This window comes from Ctenopharyngodon idella, chromosome 7, assembly GCF_019924925.1.
Source record: "Ctenopharyngodon idella isolate HZGC_01 chromosome 7, HZGC01, whole genome shotgun sequence".
Classification (NCBI taxonomy): Eukaryota; Metazoa; Chordata; class Actinopteri; order Cypriniformes; family Xenocyprididae; genus Ctenopharyngodon; species Ctenopharyngodon idella.
Genome location: NC_067226.1, coordinates 5,874,044 through 5,892,904, shown reverse-complemented (window position 1 = coordinate 5,892,904; position 18,861 = coordinate 5,874,044). Strand labels below are relative to the sequence as shown.

General features: G+C 37.5%; 2 protein-coding genes across 2 annotated transcripts; one reads left to right on the top strand and one right to left on the bottom strand.

The window, feature by feature from the left end:
• Positions 1-1,359: 1,359 nt before the first annotated feature.
• LOC127516598 (intelectin-like) lies at positions 1,360-4,011 on the bottom strand. The gene is made up of 7 exons (XM_051901367.1): positions 3,747-4,011; positions 3,498-3,632; positions 3,168-3,415; positions 2,882-3,040; positions 2,648-2,768; positions 2,038-2,141; positions 1,360-1,816 (listed from the first exon to the last, which is right to left on the bottom strand). The coding sequence occupies exons 1-7, from the start codon at positions 3,814-3,816 to the stop codon at positions 1,664-1,666; spliced, it is 990 nt and encodes a 329-aa protein (XP_051757327.1). The 5' UTR covers positions 3,817-4,011; the 3' UTR covers positions 1,360-1,663.
• Positions 4,012-10,988: 6,977 nt separating this feature from the next.
• LOC127515903 (intelectin-like) lies at positions 10,989-13,436 on the top strand. The gene is made up of 7 exons (XM_051900057.1): positions 10,989-11,241; positions 11,371-11,505; positions 11,588-11,835; positions 11,963-12,121; positions 12,228-12,348; positions 12,655-12,758; positions 12,980-13,436. The coding sequence occupies exons 1-7, from the start codon at positions 11,157-11,159 to the stop codon at positions 13,130-13,132; spliced, it is 1,005 nt and encodes a 334-aa protein (XP_051756017.1). The 5' UTR covers positions 10,989-11,156; the 3' UTR covers positions 13,133-13,436.
• The last annotated feature ends 5,425 nt before the right edge of the window (positions 13,437-18,861 follow it).

Below are 18,861 nucleotides of genomic sequence, written 5' to 3'. Positions count from 1 at the left end.
TTAGACACAGAAATCTAACATAATGTCACTTCTTTGCCATTTCAAGACACTGCTGTCCAAAATACCACACCTAAAACCAATTGATCAAACACAGCCGTCAGGTGTGCAGACACTTAGGTGCTTAACTGTAAACTCAACAATCAGGTGCAAGTACTATAAAAAGGCAAAAGGTGAGCTTATGTGTCTTCAACAAAATGGAAGGCAATGTTGCAGTAAGAGGGAGAGGGAGAATCATTTTGAATGTCCCGGGCCAAACTGGTGTTAACATCACAATATATGTTGCAATCACGCAGAATGGGGTCCTCCACCAGCATGCCAACTTAGGCCCTTACAACACAGCCCACATATTCACATTTTAGACAGACTGCACAAAATCGTCACAGCAGAAGACCAAATGGATGCAGAGCAGATGAGATTGTCATATGGGACAATGTAAATTTCCACCTATCTGCTCTGGTCCAAAACTGGTTTCATTAGCGTCCACAATTTTCACTCCAATACCTCCCACCATACTGTCTCTTCCTTAAACCCATTGAGGAGGGGTTTTTTTTTTTTGGCATGGAAGGTTTACAATCTCCAGCCCTATGTCAGGATTTCCCTCATTCAAGTCATGGAGGAGGCCTGACCTAATTGATGTAGGGTCTGTGCAAGGATGGATTCGCCATTCAAGCAGATTCTTCCCTCGCTGTCTTGCGTGAGAGGACAACTGTGATGTGGATGAAGTGCTATGGCCAGATCCAGCTAGGCCAGAGGTGATGCTTAGGTGTTTTATCTATTTTTTTTTTTTTCATTTAGAATCATGTTTTTGTTTGTGTACTATATCGTACTTAGAATATGTTCTGATTTTCAATGCAAAATGTAACCTTTGAAAAGGCATGGATGTATTGAATAGTTTTACAATGTGATGAGAAATAAATATTTTCATCGATGTGCAGTACTGATCTTTTGTTGTTTTTGCTGTTGTTGTTGTTTTTTAATATATTCATGTGCATTACTCTAACAATATCTCTGAAAAAAATCAAACCCATACTATATCATTAGAAAAGTATAAAAGTTACAAGTGTTTAAGATTGAGCACAGCAGTGTGTAAACGAATCAAACAGAATCAGAATGTACGAACCATGTGTGTTCCATACGGTGTCAAAGTTGGGTTAAATTAGTGTAAAGTTTGTTAAATTAATGTAAAGTTTTGAATGAAGTGTTTCATTTTGCAAAAGAACTGATGTGTTCTGCTACTTGTGTGTGTGGATCTGTGAATTGTGTGTAGTGTTTTGACAAAATGAGCCTTGTTTTTAAAATTGTGTTTAAGCAATCGTAAAAAACTGTAAACTGAAGTGAATTTTGACTCTGATGTCTGAACAGTATTGACAACCCACTGTTTTTATTTGAACATAATGTATTTGTATCCACTTTTGAACAGTTGAATAAGAAAAAGAAACCCATGAACATTGAGCAAAGCACATAGATATGAACAAGCAAAAGCTCAATAAATGGCTAATCTGATTTTTTTTTTTCTGTTACAATCATTATACACATATGTATTCTTAGATTACAGACCAATATAAAGGATATATATTTGTGCATGTAACATTCAGGTGTTAATCATTTTGGAATATCTTGGAAAGAAGGAAAAGAAGCTGGTGACTTTAGATTGATCGGAGTGTCAGCGATAAAAGAGAAGCACAGCTGCTTCGGTTATCTCTTTGGAAGCACTCCATCCTGCATTAGTACCATAGCCGTCCCAGTCGAAACCCGCAAAGTCCCCACACTGTCTAGGGACCCCCTCCGGAAAGTGTCCACCTCCACCAATACAGAACTGCAACAATTTGAGTACATTACTAACAACAAAACATATCTATACACTTCTTCAAATGATTGGTGCAGGTCATTTATTTTCATTGTAGATGTATAACTATCAGTGCATTTACTGTTTATACACACTGTAGTATGAATTATTGTCTGTGGTGCTTAACAGCATGTCACAAACGCTGTCCATGGACAGTGATTTAAATAATCCAGAATATTATTTTAACTCACATGTTCACTGTTACAGCCGGTTGGTTTGACACCTGAACAAAGAGCCAAGGCTGCCCTTTCAGTATTGAAGACTCTGAATGTGATGAATCCAGGCTCAAACATTGCTAGAAAAAATGCACAATATATATCACTGATGATGATCATGGTAGTTCCATGCACACATGACATGTCTTTTATTCAGTAAAGTTACAGATCTCAACAATTCCTTGTAAATTGCAGACCATCACTGAATACAGAATTGCTGACTGTCAATAGACCTTAGTTAGGTTAGATGCCATATTGAATTTAACGCAAATGAAAGCAAACCTCCGCAAATCTCCTTCTTGCTCGTTCTGTCTCCTTGACCGACATATGCCCCTAATGCTGATTGGCTACAAGTTTGTTGTTAGTGTCGGTCTGACTAACTTCCAAACAGTGTTTTTGAAATATGGCTTACCCCACCTTTAAACAACAGTACAATCAATTGAACACACTGTACTGCATGTATCCATCACAGCCTTGTTTTCATTCCTGTCAAAAATTAAATATGGTGCTACCCTGACTAAGGTCTATTGTAGCTACTTTCTTTTAAAATATATGAAAAATATAGGCTCAAAAGGTATTGCCATACTTCTTGAATTGGGACCAAACAGATTTTTGGTGTAATCCACATTTCCGGTATCATACACTATTGGAATAGCAGGTCCATTATCAGTGAGGCATGCCCCTAATCCAAACTTCACAGGGAATTTCTAGGAAAACGAAGATAAAAATTCAGTGTTTTTGTAATTTCACAAAATTGTAGTCTTCAATTATATTTTTGTGAATGTTTCAAACCCAAAATTGGTGTTGAAGTTTATCTGACCTTGAATAAATTGAAAAGGTTTCCTCCGTGGAGAGTTAAGAAGTGATTCTCAGTGTGGTATCGCAAAAGGGAGGTAATGGTCCAGTGTTGCAACTCCATATTATTAGGAACATGCCACACAGACACATCTTTAGCCGGAATGTCAAAGTAGCCAGGATTCTGTGACAGAAAGGAAACAGACTATCAATTTCAGATTCTACATAACATTCTTTTGATCGTTACTCTAGTGTGTTAGTGTCCTGTTGCTTCTATTTAACTATGGCTGTAAAACCATAATAAAAAGTACCTTATAATCATCACTTGTAGAAGCCTCTGCAGTTCCAAATGTGACTGTGTTTGCCCATGTCCCATCACCATCAGGCCGGTTTGGTTCACTGCCCTGCTGACTAGACCAGCGATCACCAACAGTACACTTTCCATACATGTTGTTTTCATGAACACTGGCAACCAGCGTCCAGCCTCCACCCGCAGTGGTCATATCACAGAACGTCTGGTAAAGGACCCCTCTTGATGAGTTCAGATAGTATAAGCCATCTGTTTGAACAGAAGCATTCCTCCTGAGTCACTTAAATGGAGTTGTTGCTTAAGATAAAATATTAACATAAAATGAGCGTACCATCATAAACCTGATACTTTTCATGAAGTTCTTTGCAGCTTCGAGCAGCATATTTAATTCTGCCCTGAAGTATTGCATCCTCAAGATTGGTATTGATATCAACAGTTTTGATATGTGGTGCTTCTTGTTGATCCACTAGAATGTGAGACAAAGTCTTAATATACTGTGATAGAAAAAAATATGATTTTCATTGTTTTAAGATAAATTCATTGTAATACAAAAAAAAAAAAAATTACAATTATTACTTACAAATTATTACACTTGTTGCCTCACAGAGCCATAAGTTCAGTGAGATACTGAAAAGGATCCCTAAAAACATTTTTGTAAGAAACCGTCTGCAAACAAAAGGAGAAAGGTTCCTCACAATTACACTCAACACTGAAAGCTGTGCTGTAGCTGTGAAATGTTTTTGGTTCCATGTTTCTGTGAAAGACTGCCTACTAAAAGCATTAGGCTAATTATATTTAATTTGTAAGGTACAAGAGTTCTTATGTTTGTTTCTTGCCTGTTTCTTCTTTCCTCTGAGTTGGAAAGCACTGTCGAGGCTTTTGGCTTCTGGTAGAGTCAGAGAATAAAGCTGAGGCATACTTTCTCAGTATACTTATACTTACTCAGGATCGGAATGTAGAAAATCAAGGATGCCTGAGCTTAAGCGGAACAAGGAAAATGAAAACTACTTGACACCGAAAAAATTTTGATTTTGGATCAGGTATAGCCTGGTTGTCAGAGTTCAAATGTTTCATTGTGTTTCCCTGTGACCCAGTTTCCCAGTGTGCCTGATTATAAATTCTATTCACCTTTTCTGTCAATTATCTTGTTATTTCCCTGATTATTTATACCCTGTGTTCTCCCTCATTCTCTGTCCGTTCTCGTCTATGTAAAATCGTGTTAGAGTGAGAGTCTGTTCTGATACTTTTTGTCATTTAATCGGTCTGCAGTGGTTAGTATCTATCAAAAGTGCTACAAGGAAGGAACAGTGGTGAACCGGCAACAGGGTCATGCTTTGGGCAATGTTATGTTTCCCTTATATATTTCCCTTAAATGTGCATTCTGAATAATAAAAAAATAAATATCTCTTCTCCTGTCTCCGAAAATGTCTGGATTTTGAAATTATCCCGCAGATGCTTATTTTAAGAGGCGTTTATTCAACTAGGTGTTAACATCACATAGAAAATATACATAACCGGAAGAATCGATGCACTACTTTGACGAGCACTTCCGGTATATAGATAATTAACCTAATTAGCACTTCTCACACAGTGTGCACAAGTTCTCTTTCACTTGAATGCTTAAATTGGCAAGGCTTGAAAACGCGTGCAAATGATAAACTGACAGTTCCTTCAACTGTCCGAAACGTCTTTCACACTGAAAGGTGTACCTGCATGCTCAGCACTGAATGAATGAATTCCCCACTGTAACATTGTGAAAGGTAAATAAGAGGATTACATCTAGTGTAGAAGACTAGTAGTAAGATTAACGTCAATCAGATATTATGTTAAATGTTTGTTGAAATTATTCAAACTTTCCTGTATACAGTGCACATTATAAATGAGTACACCCCCTCTGAACAAATACAAAAGATGTATTTTCTTTATGATCACTAATACAATTCATGGAAAGATGGCAAAACTAAAATGTATTAAACATACACATAATAAAAACTGAGAAATATATGTCATTAATAGCCATAAAATAAGTAAATTAGCCAATTTTGTTTAAATGAAGGATTGCAGAAATGAGTACACTCTAGATTTAATTCAACAAATGTATAATATTCTAGAACTTAGTATGCCCTCCATAATTTTGAATAAATTGCTCTGACTCTTCTTGGCAATGAGTAAAGGGTAACATCTTCTGTTTCAAGTTTGTGTATTAAATTACACAGTGGTGTGGGAATTTATGACAGCATTGATAAAGCACAACTCCCTCACACCTTCAGCACTCATACATCCCTATATAAGAGCTTTACTACCACTGAACTTTACTGTGGGAACCAGGCACTTGTCACTGCACTCCTTATCTAGCAACACCATAACATTTTGGATGCTGTTAGATCCAAAATGATTGATTTGGTCTCATGAGACCAGAGTATTGATTCCCAGAATCTATATTTTGTAAATATGGGCTTTGGAAATGGCTAACTGACTTTATTGTGCTTTGGCTACAGTAGGTAGTTCCAGTGAGAACAACAACCATGCATGTCATTTCTGCAGGCATCTTACTCTGTGAGATAAACAGTCACTCTTTTCATAGCTTTTGCTGGCTCTGAGACACTCGCATGGTATTTCTCCTGCTCTTTGTCTAGCAAAAAAAATCCCTCATCACTAAATGAAAGCTTAAAATGAAGGCCTGATTATTTCAGGGGCCTTGTCACAAGTCCATTGTTTTTGAATTTCTGTGTTACTTTTCCTATATTTTCACACTTAAAACAATGATTTGGTAATCCTCTTGTACCACTGTCCTCTTTTGTGCTAAGAAATAAGTCTCCTGATAGTTCTCTCCCAAGTGGTTCCATTGTTGTCAGCATTAAGTCTGCTTCTTTGGTAATTGATTAAGCAGACTTGCTGGAACATTATATCTCTAAAGAACCCTAACATGTCTTCTAATTAAGTAATTGCTGACTTTCAGAAGTTTCAGAGGGGGTGTACTCATTTATGCTGTGCACTGTAACTATGGTATTTGTGATGCATTTCGCTTTTTAAACCCTTCGACAAGGAAATATTCATATTCAAGTACATTGGTCCTACTCACGAATTGACTATTTTTTTCTAGACAAAAAACTCCTTCCTTATCTTCAAGACTGCTTATATGAAAGCGTAATATCTGATCACGCACCAGTTGTTCTGGGACTTAGCTTTGAAAAAGCGCCCCCAAAGCATCATCAGTGGTCCTTTAACCCTTGTCTACTAAGTGATAAGGAATTTGTAAAATTTATATTCTCAAATATATCTTATTTTCTTGATATTAATATTACTCAGGGTATGGCTTATTATACTATTTGGGAGACTTTAAAATGTTATTTGCGTGGCTTAATAATTTCATATTCATCCTATAAAATAGAGAGCGTAAGAAGCAGCTTGATGAATTATCTAGTTCTATAACAGCAATTGATGCCTAGTACTCACTGAATCCCTCTCCCAACCTTTATAAAGAACGTCAGATTTTGCAGACAAAATATGATCTGTTATCGACTGAAGAGGCAGAAAATTTTTTACATGCTCAGCATAGGGTTTATGAGTTTGGCGATAAGATGGGTAAATTGTTAGCTTATCATATTCGTAAATCACAGGCATCACGCTTGATACCCCAACTTAATTTATTTTCATGCATTACTATTACTGACTATAAAGAAATAAACTTTCATTTTAAACAATACTATGTAAATTTGTATACCTCTGAATCTCCTCAAGATACATCTTTGATGAATACCTTATTAGATAAATTAGATTTCCCCACTGTGGAGAAGACTCTATGTGATGTTTTGGAGGAGGATATACAAACTGACAAAATAGCTGATGCGATTGCTTCTTTGAAAACAGGCAAGGACCCAGCTCCTGATAGTTTCCCGTCTGACTGTTATAAAGCATTTTCCAAAGAACTATGTCCACTGTTGCTTTCGGTTTTTTCAGAGAGTCTTCAAAATTCTAAGTTACCCTCAACCTTCTATTACAGTTTTCTCGATTGCTTAAACACATTTCTTGCAACTATGCCTCATTTTCTCAAAACACTAAACACAAATCCATAACGTCTCACCCAATTCCCCAAACATCCTATTTTCAGGTCAAAATGAAGCTCAACACTCAAAACCATTCACTCTTGCTGAAAAAACCAAACTTTGCCCTCAGATATCACACACAAGCCCTCAAAAACACACACACTACAACATAGTCTTACACACTGGTGAGATAAATTCAAAACAATACTACAAAAAACAAAAACCAGTAATAAGTTGTGTTGCTTGTGGTTCTCCCCCTCACTGAACTTTTCACATGATGAACACGTGTATACATTTGCACATTTTTTATTCCTTAATGTACTGTACAGTACAATACACCAAACAACAACATAAAATATTCTGCCCCAGCATCACATCTTTGGTCTGGGACGATCAGAGAATCTCGTCAACTTCACAGGCTGCACTGGCCCTATCCAGGCAGCGGGGGTAAAATCCTCTTGATCCACCCCTGGCACTCATCAACTGAAATGTCTAGTCAGGCTTCTTCCATTCCACCGTCTCTGCGTCCTACAAAAATAGAAGTACTGATTACTGTAACTGTAACACATCCTTTTTACAAAATGGAAGCAGACAGAAACTCTATCTGTATGTAAGGCAATTTGATGTATGTGTTGTAACAGAGTACAGCACTCAAAAGTTACAGTAGAGTACACTGAGGTACACCTACCTGTTTTCCTCCCTGAAGGTTCTTATGATCGAGGCAACAGTGAAGCAACTTAAGTTTGGCCCAGCCTCCCTTATAGTCATACCATAGACATGGTCAACTAGTGGCACGAATTTCATCTGAGACTCCTTGTCTCCTTGCCCCTCGTCCTCCTCCTGTTCCTCTTCCTTCACCTCTTCCTCCACTCCTTACTGCTCTTGCTCATACTCTTCCTCCTTTTCCTCCTCTCTGGTGTCCTCGACCTTTTCAATCACGTCTCTCTGGATACATTGTTCCAAAACTGAATAAACTGGTTCTGATTGGTGTGTGATAAATTTTGACTCTTAGTGTTTCCATGTGGGTAACTGTGTGCTAATTGAGCTCAAGCTATGCTGACTTGAGTGAACAATATTGAATGCTAGTGCTTTCTAAATGACCACATGGTGTAGGCAATGAGAAATGAAGGGATTTGTGTGTAGAGTTCTGCGGTGACAGTTCAACAAATCTGACTCATTTGTCAAAACAGGGTAATAGTGTTTATAGTTTAGGGAAATTGGTGTGCTTTTTTAATAAATGGCATTATGGTTTTGAAATTTTAGTTCAAAAGCCTGGTTATAGTGTTTAAGCAATCGAGAAAAACTGTAAGCTACGATCTCATTAATTCTTAAGAAAGATAAATCCTCCCTAGACTGTAGTTACTGTAGTTACCATCCCATATTGCTTTAAACTGTGATTACAAGATACTAGCTAAAATATTATCCATTCGGCTTGAAAAAAGTATGCATAAAGTAATTTCACCTGATCAAACTGGTTTTGTTTGAGACAGACACTCTTTTTTTTAATATTCGGCATCTTTTTAATGTTTTGTACTCACCTCGCTCTAGTAATGCTGAAGTTGTGGTCTCACTGGATGCTGAGAAAGCATTTGACCACATTAAGTGGGACTATTTGATGATTGTTTTGGAGAGGTTTGGATTTGATTTAAAATTCATCTCTTGGATAAAACTCCTTTATGCCACTCCCAAAGCATCTGTACACTCAAATAATATTATTTCAGATTCTTTTTCACTGTGTCGGGGCACAAGGCAGGGGTGTCCCCTTTCCCCCCTATTATTTGCTCTTGCCACTGAACCCCTGGCAATTGCACTGACTCAGGGGTGAAGCGTATTTTCCATGCTGGTCTAGAACAGAAGGTTTCGTTATCTAAGCTGACGATCTTATTTTATTTATATCCAACCCCCTAGTGTCAATTCCTCGAGTACTTTTAATATTTTCTCATTTAGTACTTTTTCAGGTTATAAGTTGAATTTTTCTAAGAGTGAATTATTTCCAGAGAATTCTGCCACATTAAGTATTTCATATTCAAATTTCCAATTCAGAGTTGTTAATAATCAATTTAGGTATTTGAGTGTCCAAGTGACACATAGACATACTGACTTATTTAAAGCCAATTTTAGTCCTTTATTAGATCTCACAAAATCTTTGTTTCTATCATGGAAACCCATTCCTCTCTCACTGATAGGAAGGGTAAATGTAGTTAAAATGAACATTCTTCCCAAATTCTTGTATTTTAATGTTTGCCCATATTTATTCCTAAGTCATTTTTCTCCTGTCTGGAAAAAACTCTCTCTTCATTTATTTGGAATAATAAGCCTAGGCGAATAAGTCTAAAGCATCTTATTAAGCAAAGGAGGTGGGAGGTTTGGCTTTGCCCAACTTTCAAACGTACTACTGGGCAGCCTTTGGAAACTTATTGTACTGGGTACAACATGATTTGCAATCGTGTAAACCTCTCTGGGTGCAAATAGAGGCTTTATGTTGTTCCCCAGCCACATTAACATCTTTGCTCTGTTCACCTATACCCTCTACTCATAGTATCTTGTAAATAACAAACAAACCCCATCTAGTAGGTCATTAAAATCTCTCTGGGAGGTGGACTTGAGTATAATTTTAGAAAATGAAACTTGGGATATCATTTTTAAAAGGATACATTGTTCTTCAGTTAGCTCTAGACATAGGCTTATTTAATTTAAGGTGGTGCATCGTATTCATTGTTCTACGGTGCAAGATATTTCCTGATTTGGACCCCTCCTGTCCACGCTGTAGTGTAGAGCCAGCCTCTCTGTTTCATTCATTTAACCTGTTCTAAGTTATTAAGGTTTTGGGGGAGAAATTTTTAGTTGTTTTTCAGACATTTTTACCACAGTAATAGACCCCAACCCTTTAACAGCTTTATTGGGGATTCTTCTGGAAAATGTTAAACTGACAACTTTAGCGATGGGTAATATTGCATTTTGTAAACTGTTGGCTAGAAGACTTATATCAATTAATTGGAAGCTGCCATCTCCTCCAACCTATCGTCAGTGGGTTTTTGACCTACTTTTTGCCCTTAAACTTAAAGATTAAAAAGATTACATTTGAATTAGAATGAAACCCGATCTTTTCAAGAAATCTTGGAGCCCAATTTTTAGATTATTTTAAGGAGAAAAGCTCTGGCTAAAAATGTTTATTTTTATTTATTTATTTATTTGCCCCCTTCTTTGTTTATTTAGATGATTGTATGTGTATATTATATGTATGTGGGCATTTATTTTGCTAATTCATTTTCTGTTTTTTTTTTTTTTTCTCTCTCACTTGATTAATTCTGTAATATTTTAATGTTTGTATTGTGTTTTTAAAAAATGTTTGTCTTTTTTGTGTTATGTTTGTCTTTAAAAAAAAATTTAATTAAAAAATAATTAAAAAAAATAAAATAAAATGTCTTTACTGTCAAAAATAAAATAAAAATAAAATAAAATCTCACGTGTTTATCTCTTTCAAGTATAGAAATTAGGTCAAAACTAATTAAAGTCCCTGGGAAACACCTAAATGGTAACCAAAATCAAGTATAGGTTACCTGAGCCAGAGCCCATGCCAAAAAAACTTGCCTTTTCCGCATGTCAGAGTTAACTGCGAATTTTTCCGCGTTCTCCTTAGGCTCATGTAGGCTAACCTTCATTTTTCGCATTCCACTCCCAAGTATAAGTATACTGAGAAAGTATGCCTGAGCCAGAAGCCAAAAGCCTTGACAGTGCTCGCCAACATAGAGGACAGAAACGCAAGAAAAAAAAAACGTAAGAATTCTTGTACCATACAAATGAAATTTTAAAATGTAAGTAGCCTAAAGATTTTAGTAAGCTGTCTTTCACAGAAACATGGAACCAATAACATAAAGATTTCAGCTTTGCAGTGTTTTTGTGAAGAACTTTTCTCTTTTTTTTTTTTTTTTTTTTTACAGATTATGTTGCTTACAAAAAAGTTTTTAGGGATACTTTTCAGTCTCTCACTGAATTTATGGCTCTGCGAGACTGCAAGCATAATCATTCGTAAGTAATGAGTGTAATTTTTTGTTTTGATTAAAAATTAATTCATCTTAAAATGTTGAAAATCTTTTTTTATCACAATATATTGAAGCACTACAATATAAATCTAAATCTTTCTGTCTCACATTGTAGTCGATCAACAAGAAGCACCACATATCAAAACTGTTGATACCAACACCAATCTTGAGGATGCAATACTTCAGGGCAGAATTAAATATGCTGCTCGAAGCTGCAAAGAACTTCATGAAAAGTATCAGGTTTATGATGGTACGCTCATTTTATGTTAATATTTTATCTTAAGCAACAACTCCATTTAAGTGACTCAGGAGGAATGCTTCTGTTCAAACAGATGGCTTATACTATCTGAACTCATCAAGAGGGGTCCTTTACCAGACGTTCTGTGATATGACCACTGCGGGTGGAGGCTGGACGCTGGTTGCCAGTGTTCATGAAAACAACATGTATGGAAAGTGTACTGTTGGTGATCGCTGGTCTAGTCAGCAGGGCAGTGAACCAAACCGGCCTGATGGTGATGGGACATGGGCAAACACAGTCACATTTGGAACTGCAGAGGCTTCTACAAGTGATGATTATAAGGTACTTTTTATTATGGTTTTACAGCCATAGTTAAATAGAAGCAACGGGACACTAACACACTAGAGTAACGATCAAAAGAATATTATGTTGAATCTGAAATTGATAGTCTGTTTCCTTTCTGTCACAGAATCCTGGCTACTTTGACATTCCAGCACAAGATATGTCTGTGTGGCATGTTCCTAATAATATGGATTTGGAATACTGGAACCCTAACTCCCTTCTGCGATACCACACTGAGAATCACTTCTTAACTCTCCACGGAGGAAACCTTTTCAATTTGTTCAAGGTCAGATAAACTTCAACACCAATTTTGGGTTTGAAACATTCACAAAAACATACTACAAATTTTGTGAAATTACAAAAACACTGAATTTTTATCTTCGTTTTCCTAGAAATTCCCTGTGAAGTTTGGATTAGGGGCATGCCTCACTGATAATGGACCTGCTATTCCAATAGTGTATGATACCGGAAATGTGGATTACACCAAAAATCTGTTTGGTCCCAATTCAAGAAGTATGTTTGTTTGTTTGTGTTTGTTTTTTCATTTAACCCTTTATTTAATCAGGAAAGTCTCTTAAGAACAAATTCTTATTTACAACAACAGCCTGGAAATGCCTCTTGAGTCAATGTTTTTCTAATATTTTTAAAGAAAGTACCTACATCAAAAAGAAAATCTGTGTATTATTAAGTGATGGTGACAAGGCATCATCATCATTGTTGAGATCCAATCACTTTAATGAATGAAAGCCATGTCACTTTGTGCATAGGACATATCATGACAGATTATCATCAACAATATACTCTGTGCATTTTTCCCAGCAATGTTTACGCCTGGATTCATCACATTCAGAGTCTTCAATACTGAAAGGGCAGCCTTGGCTCTTTGTTCAGGTGTCAAACCAACCGGCTGTAACAGTGAACATGTGAGTTAAAATAATATTCTGGATTATTTAAATCACTGTCCATGGACAGCGTTTGTGACATGCTGTTAAGCACCACAGACAATAATTCATACTACAGTGTGTATAAACAGTAAATGCACTGATAGTTATACATCTACAATGAAAATAAATGACCTGCACCAATCATTTGAAGAAGTGTATAGATATGTTTTGTTGTTAGTAATGTACTCAAATTGTTGCAGTTCTGTATTGGTGGAGGTGGACACTTTCCGGAGGGGGTCCCTAGACAGTGTGGGGACTTTGCGGGTTTCGACTGGGACGGCTATGGTACTAATGCAGGATGGAGTGCTTCCAAAGAGATAACCGAAGCAGCTGTGCTTCTCTTTTATCGCTGACACTCTGATCAATCTAAAGTCACCAGCTTCTTTTCCTTCTTTCCAAGATATTCCAAAATGATTAACACCTGAATGTTACATGCACAAATATATATCCTTTACATTGGTCTGTAATCTAAGAATACATATGTGTATAATGATTGTAACAGAAAAAAAAAAATCAGATTAGCCATTTATTGAGCTTTTGCTTGTTCATATCTATGTGCTTTGCTCAATGTTCATGGGTTTCTTTTTCTTATTCAACTGTTCAAAAGTGGATACAAATACATTATGTTCAAATAAAAACAGTGGGTTGTCAATACTGTTCAGACATCAGAGTCAAAATTTACTTCAGTTTACAGTTTTTTACGATTGCTTAAACACAATTTTAAAAACAAGGCTCATTTTGTCAAAACACTACACACAATTCACAGATCCACACACACAAGTAGCAGAACACATCAGTTCTTTTGCAAAATGAAACACTTCATTCAAAACTTTACATTAATTTAACAAAACCCAACTTTGACACCGTATGGAACACACATGGTTCGTACATTCTGATTCTGTTTGATTCGTTTACACACTGCTGTGCTCAATCTTAAACACTTGTAACTTTTATATTTTTCTAATGATATAGTATGGGTTTGATTTTTTTCAGAGATATTGTTAGAGTAATGCACATGAATATATTAAAAAACAACAACAACAGCAAAAACAACACAAGATCAGTACTGCACATCGATGAAAATATTTATTTCTCACCACATTGTAAAACCATTCAATACATCCATGCCTTTTCAAAGGTTACATTTTGCATTAAAAATCAGAACATATTCTAAGTACGATATAGTACACAAACAAAAACATGATTCTAAATGGAAAAAAAATAGATAAAACACCTAAGCATCACCTCTGGCCTAGCTGGATCTGGCCATAGCACTTCATCAACATCACAGTTGTCCTCTCACGCAAGACAGCGAGGGAAGAATCTGCTTGAATGGCGAATCCATCCATGCACAGACCCTACATCAATTAGGTCAGGCCTCCTCCATGACTTGAATGAGGGATATCCTGACATAGGGCTGGAGATTGTAAACCTTCCATGCCAAAAAAAAAAAAAAAAACCCTCAATGGGTTTAAGGAAGGGACAGTATGGTGGGAGGTATTGGAGTGAAAATTGTGGACGCTAATGAAACCAGTTTTGGACCAGAGCAGATAGGTGGAATTTTACATTGTCCCATATGACAATCTCATCTGCTCTGCATCCATTTGGTTTTCTTCTGTGACGATTTTGTGCAGTCTGTCTAAAATGTGAATATGTGGGCTGTGTTGTAAGGGCCTAAGTTGGCATGCTGGTGGAGGACCCCATTCTGCGTGATTGCAACATATATTGTGATGTTAACACCAGTTTGGCCCGGGACATTCAAAATGATTCTCCCTCTCCCTCTTACTGCAACATTGCCTTCCATTTTGTTGAAGACACATAAGCTCACCTTTTGCCTTTTTATAGTACTTGCACCTGATTGTTGAGTTTACAGTTAAGCACCTAAGTGTCTGCACACCTGACGGCTGTGTTTGATCAATTGGTTTTAGGTGTGGTATTTTGGACAGCAGTGTCTTGAAATGGCAAAGAAGTGACATTATGTTAGATTTCTGTGTCTAATGTCGAGAAGTGTGTTTAGTGTTGTGCAAAATAATGTGTGTAGTGTTTTGCAAAAAGTGTGAGGTGCTTATAGTTGTGCGGATCTGGGCTAAGGTTTTGCTCTTTGAGTGTAGAGTTTCAGTAACTGTGTGTTATTTTTAATTTTAGTGTGTAAGCAATCGTAAAAAACTGTAACTTCCAGTCTTCTAATCTATATTTTTGAGTGTACTTTTTATTTAGTTTTCTCTTTGACCTTTTAAGCGCTTGCATTTGGACTACTGTATTTTTACAATATGCAAGTGCTGCATATACAGACATTCAATACTATACAATATTCAAAACAATACTTGCAGTAGGCTACATACAGTATATAATATATTCACCTTAATTAGTTGCGATTACTATACATTTTTTACATAATTGCAAATTTTGTTTACTGTTTATATAGATTTTTATAGATTTTTTTTTCTTTTCTGTAACTAGATTCTCTGGATTCTGTGTTCTCCATTTTTCTATGTGTTTAATCAATGATCTGTAGAGTTTATATATTGACTGATGTGTGTTTGATCTAAAAGTATTGTTTGATTTTGAGAACACGTGAAATGGTTTTTAGGCGATTGATTTTGCCAGAAAAGCCAGAGGTTTTGTGAATGTACTTTGAATATTTGGTTTTGTGTTTAATGTTGTGATAAAGTTTCAAGAAATGTGTCTTAGCAATTGTGAAAAACTGTAAAACAGCATTATTTTCCAGTGTAAACTCAAAATAGATCAATTGAAAACTAATGTTTAAGAGCAAACATGTTGAAGATCATGGGCTGTCGATTCATTAAATGATAAGCTATTTCCTCACAAAAATGGTTTATTCAGCGTAGTGAAGCCTGTCCTCCATTGACATCCATTCAAAACGGCCTCTTTTCTCCTTCCCTGCGTACCGCAGCATTAACTAGTGTTACGCTTCTTTCGGCTAAGGTTGCAGTCTTGCCTTCAATTGGCTTTGGTAGTATGTCCGAATTTTATTCATACTACCCATATCAAAGACTATAAATATACGAAAACGGCACACTCATGTTACTTATGATTGGGAGAAACTGCAATGCTCAATATGGTGAAATATATTGTGCCTTATAAATAAAAGAGCCAATCGCTGATTGGTAAAGTCATTGTGTCACTGCAGCTGCCGTTGCAAGCTCCTGTTCCTATAGAAACCTGAGACTCGCGCTTAGGACTGTACATGCACATTGGCTGTTCTAGCCTGAAAAAAATAAGCTTTTTTAATGCTATTTGAGCATAAGAAACGTCTTGGTTACTGATGTAACCCTCGTTCCCTGATGGAGGGAAAAGAGATGCTATGTTATGTTATGACAAAAGACTGACAAATGGGGTCTCACTTGGCCCCAATCACCTCTGAGTTGTAGAAGAACGGCCAATGGAAATGGTGAGTGGAATTTGCATGCCAAGCCACTTATATGGGTATATAAAATGGCAGCACGCATCCACTCATTCACGTTTCTGCTGAGAAACCGAGACGGGGTCTCGGCCATTTAGCGAGGTGGTTCAGGTTTGTGGCAGGAGGGACGTAACATCTCTATTCCCTCCATAAGGGAACAAAGGGTTACATCAGTAACCAAGACGTTCCTTATCTGTCAGTCATTTTCAACGTTATTGAAAGACTGACAAATGGGGTCCCTGTGGAAAGCGCCACAACCACTGAACTGTGTTATGAAGGATGGAGATGCAGATGCTGGCAAGCTGTAGCGTGCCCTTTTGGCAACTGCTCCTGTTAAGTCGTAACCTTCCCAGGACAGGGCTTATTATGGACGACCATAGCTGTTCCTTGTTACTTCTCGGGTTTAGTGCTTTGGCTCTCTTCCTATTTCTATTCCAGCTTTTTTAGTTGTTAACACTGGGGAAGCAAACCTAGTCCAAGTGGAGAGGGATGCTACAGAGGCCAAATCCTTCCCGTAGGGAGGGACATGTGGAAGTACACATACGGACTGACCCTGGGGCAGTGGTATGTGGTATGTCCTGCCTAGACAGAGATGGAGCTACTACAGATGCAAAGACAGGGCAGAGCAGAATCTGCCCAGGGAAAGGCACGAATTTACAGACAGGGAAACCGTACCATGGAAGAACACCCATATGGGACTGAACTGACTCCAGCAGCTCAAAATGGAGCTCTCTGCAATCCAGAAAGGACTACAGAGAGATCCCAGGAGAGGATGAGGCACGGCCTGGGAGGATTTAACCTCCTGGCACCTCTTAGGAACCTGATGACCAGGTCGTGCTTTCCCAGTGACCTATAGCGTAAGCTCACTTAGTAGAGGGAACTCTGAATTGTAGAGGCGAATGGAAGAGCGATCATTCATGAAAAAGACCACTCAACTCAGAAGCAAATATCTGAATGAGTGGATGCGTGCTGCCATCTTATATACTTGTATGGGGAGTGGCTTGGCATGCAAATTCCACTAGCCAACTCCATTTCCCATTTTTCTAAAACTCAGAGGTGACTGGGGCTCCTAAGTGAGACCCCATTTGTCAGTCTTTCGACATAACATTGAACGTGACTGACAGATTTTGTTGAACAACCTTTATGGGACAGTTCATGTTAGATTTTGTTGCTGATATGAAATATGTTATTTAATTGTCAGTTCGGCAAGCATTTTTTGAGATTTCTAGACTCCCCCACTCAGATAAATGGGACTTGGTCTTGGATGCCTGAAATAGCTGCCCGGAGGCGTTGCAAATATGGCCGCCGAGTGAACAGACTTTCCTGGAAAGGGACTTTGTTCTTTTGGTGGTATGTTTAGGATCATTGTCATGTTAGAAGGTGAATGACCTGCCCATCTTTAGCTGTCTAGCAGAGGGATGCAGGTTTTCCTCATGAATTTGGATGTACTTGGCAGCATCGATTTTTCCTTCAATCCTGACCAATCGCCCAGTCCACGCTGAAGAGAAACATCCCTACAACATAATGCTGCCACCACCATGCTTCACAGTAGGTATGCTGTGTTTTGGGTGGTGTGCTGTGTTTGCTTTTCGTCAAACATAGCACTTGGAGTTCAGTCCAAAAAGGTCCATTTTGGTGTCATCAGACCATAGCACCTTTTGCCAGATGGCATCAAAGTCTTCCAGCGTGTTTTTGTGTTTAATACATCATAGATAGGTGAAAGACCGCCTCTGCAGAAGAAGATCAACGCCTACTTCTACATCGGTACCACCGTAGCCATGCCCACAGATTCACTCATGACAAGTAAATAATAGACGTGATGCTAACACTACATCGCACAACTAAGCAATAAACTTGCCTTTGAAGTGTGCAAAATGTTGTGCAGTGCCAGGTTGTGGAAAAACACAGTAGCTTCATTGGATTTGCAGAGAGCCTGAAGTTAAAAAAAAAAAAGATGCTGTGTCTTCTATATTGGATCTGACTGGAACAGCACAACACACTTATGTGAGTAAAAAAGTTTTTACTGTGTCACTATTGCTTTGTTACAGATCATTTGATATGTATGGATTATGTGTACATGTCTAACCAAAATCACCAGTGACCAGTGATTTCTGATATGTAATGATTCATGTAGTCAGATGTTCTTTGTCTCAAAATCGTTTATTGGCAGTAAATCAAACCAGTGACTAAACGGTCAACTTCACATTGTTTCTCTTAGTAGGACAAAAATAATCTGTTATTTAAACTGTGATTAAATTGTATATAGAAAGCGATCAAAGAATGTTCCCTTTACAATTGCTGGAGCCGTCAATCAAACAGCGCATGCTGTAGTTCTTTTCAAGGAAAATCCGTTAACTCTGTGGCCATATTTGCACCGCCTCCGGGCAGCTATTTCAGGCATCCAAGAACAAGTCATATCTATTTGAATGAGAGAATCCTGAAATCTCAACAACTGCTTGGCAAACTCACAATTAAATAACATATTTCAAATCAGTCTGAGGTTTCTATGGGAACTCATTTTAATTGAATTGAAAGGCGGGGTATCACACACAGTGTTAATGTAGTTCCAAATGTAGGTTCGGGAGGAGCCTAAACATTCAGTCCTGTCAATCATCATTACGAGCGTATATAAGCAGCAGTCACCACATCATCCTAGCG

Excerpts from the sequence above, each read along its gene's own strand:
- LOC127516598 (XM_051901367.1), bottom strand. The coding sequence starts at position 3,816 with ATGTTTTTAGGGATCCTTTTCAGTATCTCACTGAACTTATGGCTCTGT. Across the intron at positions 3,633-3,746 it reads GGCAACAAGTGTAATAATTT|TGGATCAACAAGAAGCACCA; the intron begins GTAAGTAATAAT and ends CTCACATTCTAG. Across the intron at positions 1,817-2,037 it reads CCGGCTGTAACAGTGAACAT|TTCTGTATTGGTGGAGGTGG; the intron begins GTGAGTTAAAAT and ends AAATTGTTGCAG.
- LOC127515903 (XM_051900057.1), top strand. The coding sequence starts at position 11,157 with ATGTTGCTTACAAAAAAGTTTTTAGGGATACTTTTCAGTCTCTCACTG. Across the intron at positions 11,506-11,587 it reads AAAGTATCAGGTTTATGATG|ATGGCTTATACTATCTGAAC; the intron begins GTACGCTCATTT and ends CTGTTCAAACAG. Across the intron at positions 12,349-12,654 it reads GTTTGGTCCCAATTCAAGAA|CAATGTTTACGCCTGGATTC; the intron begins GTATGTTTGTTT and ends CATTTTTCCCAG.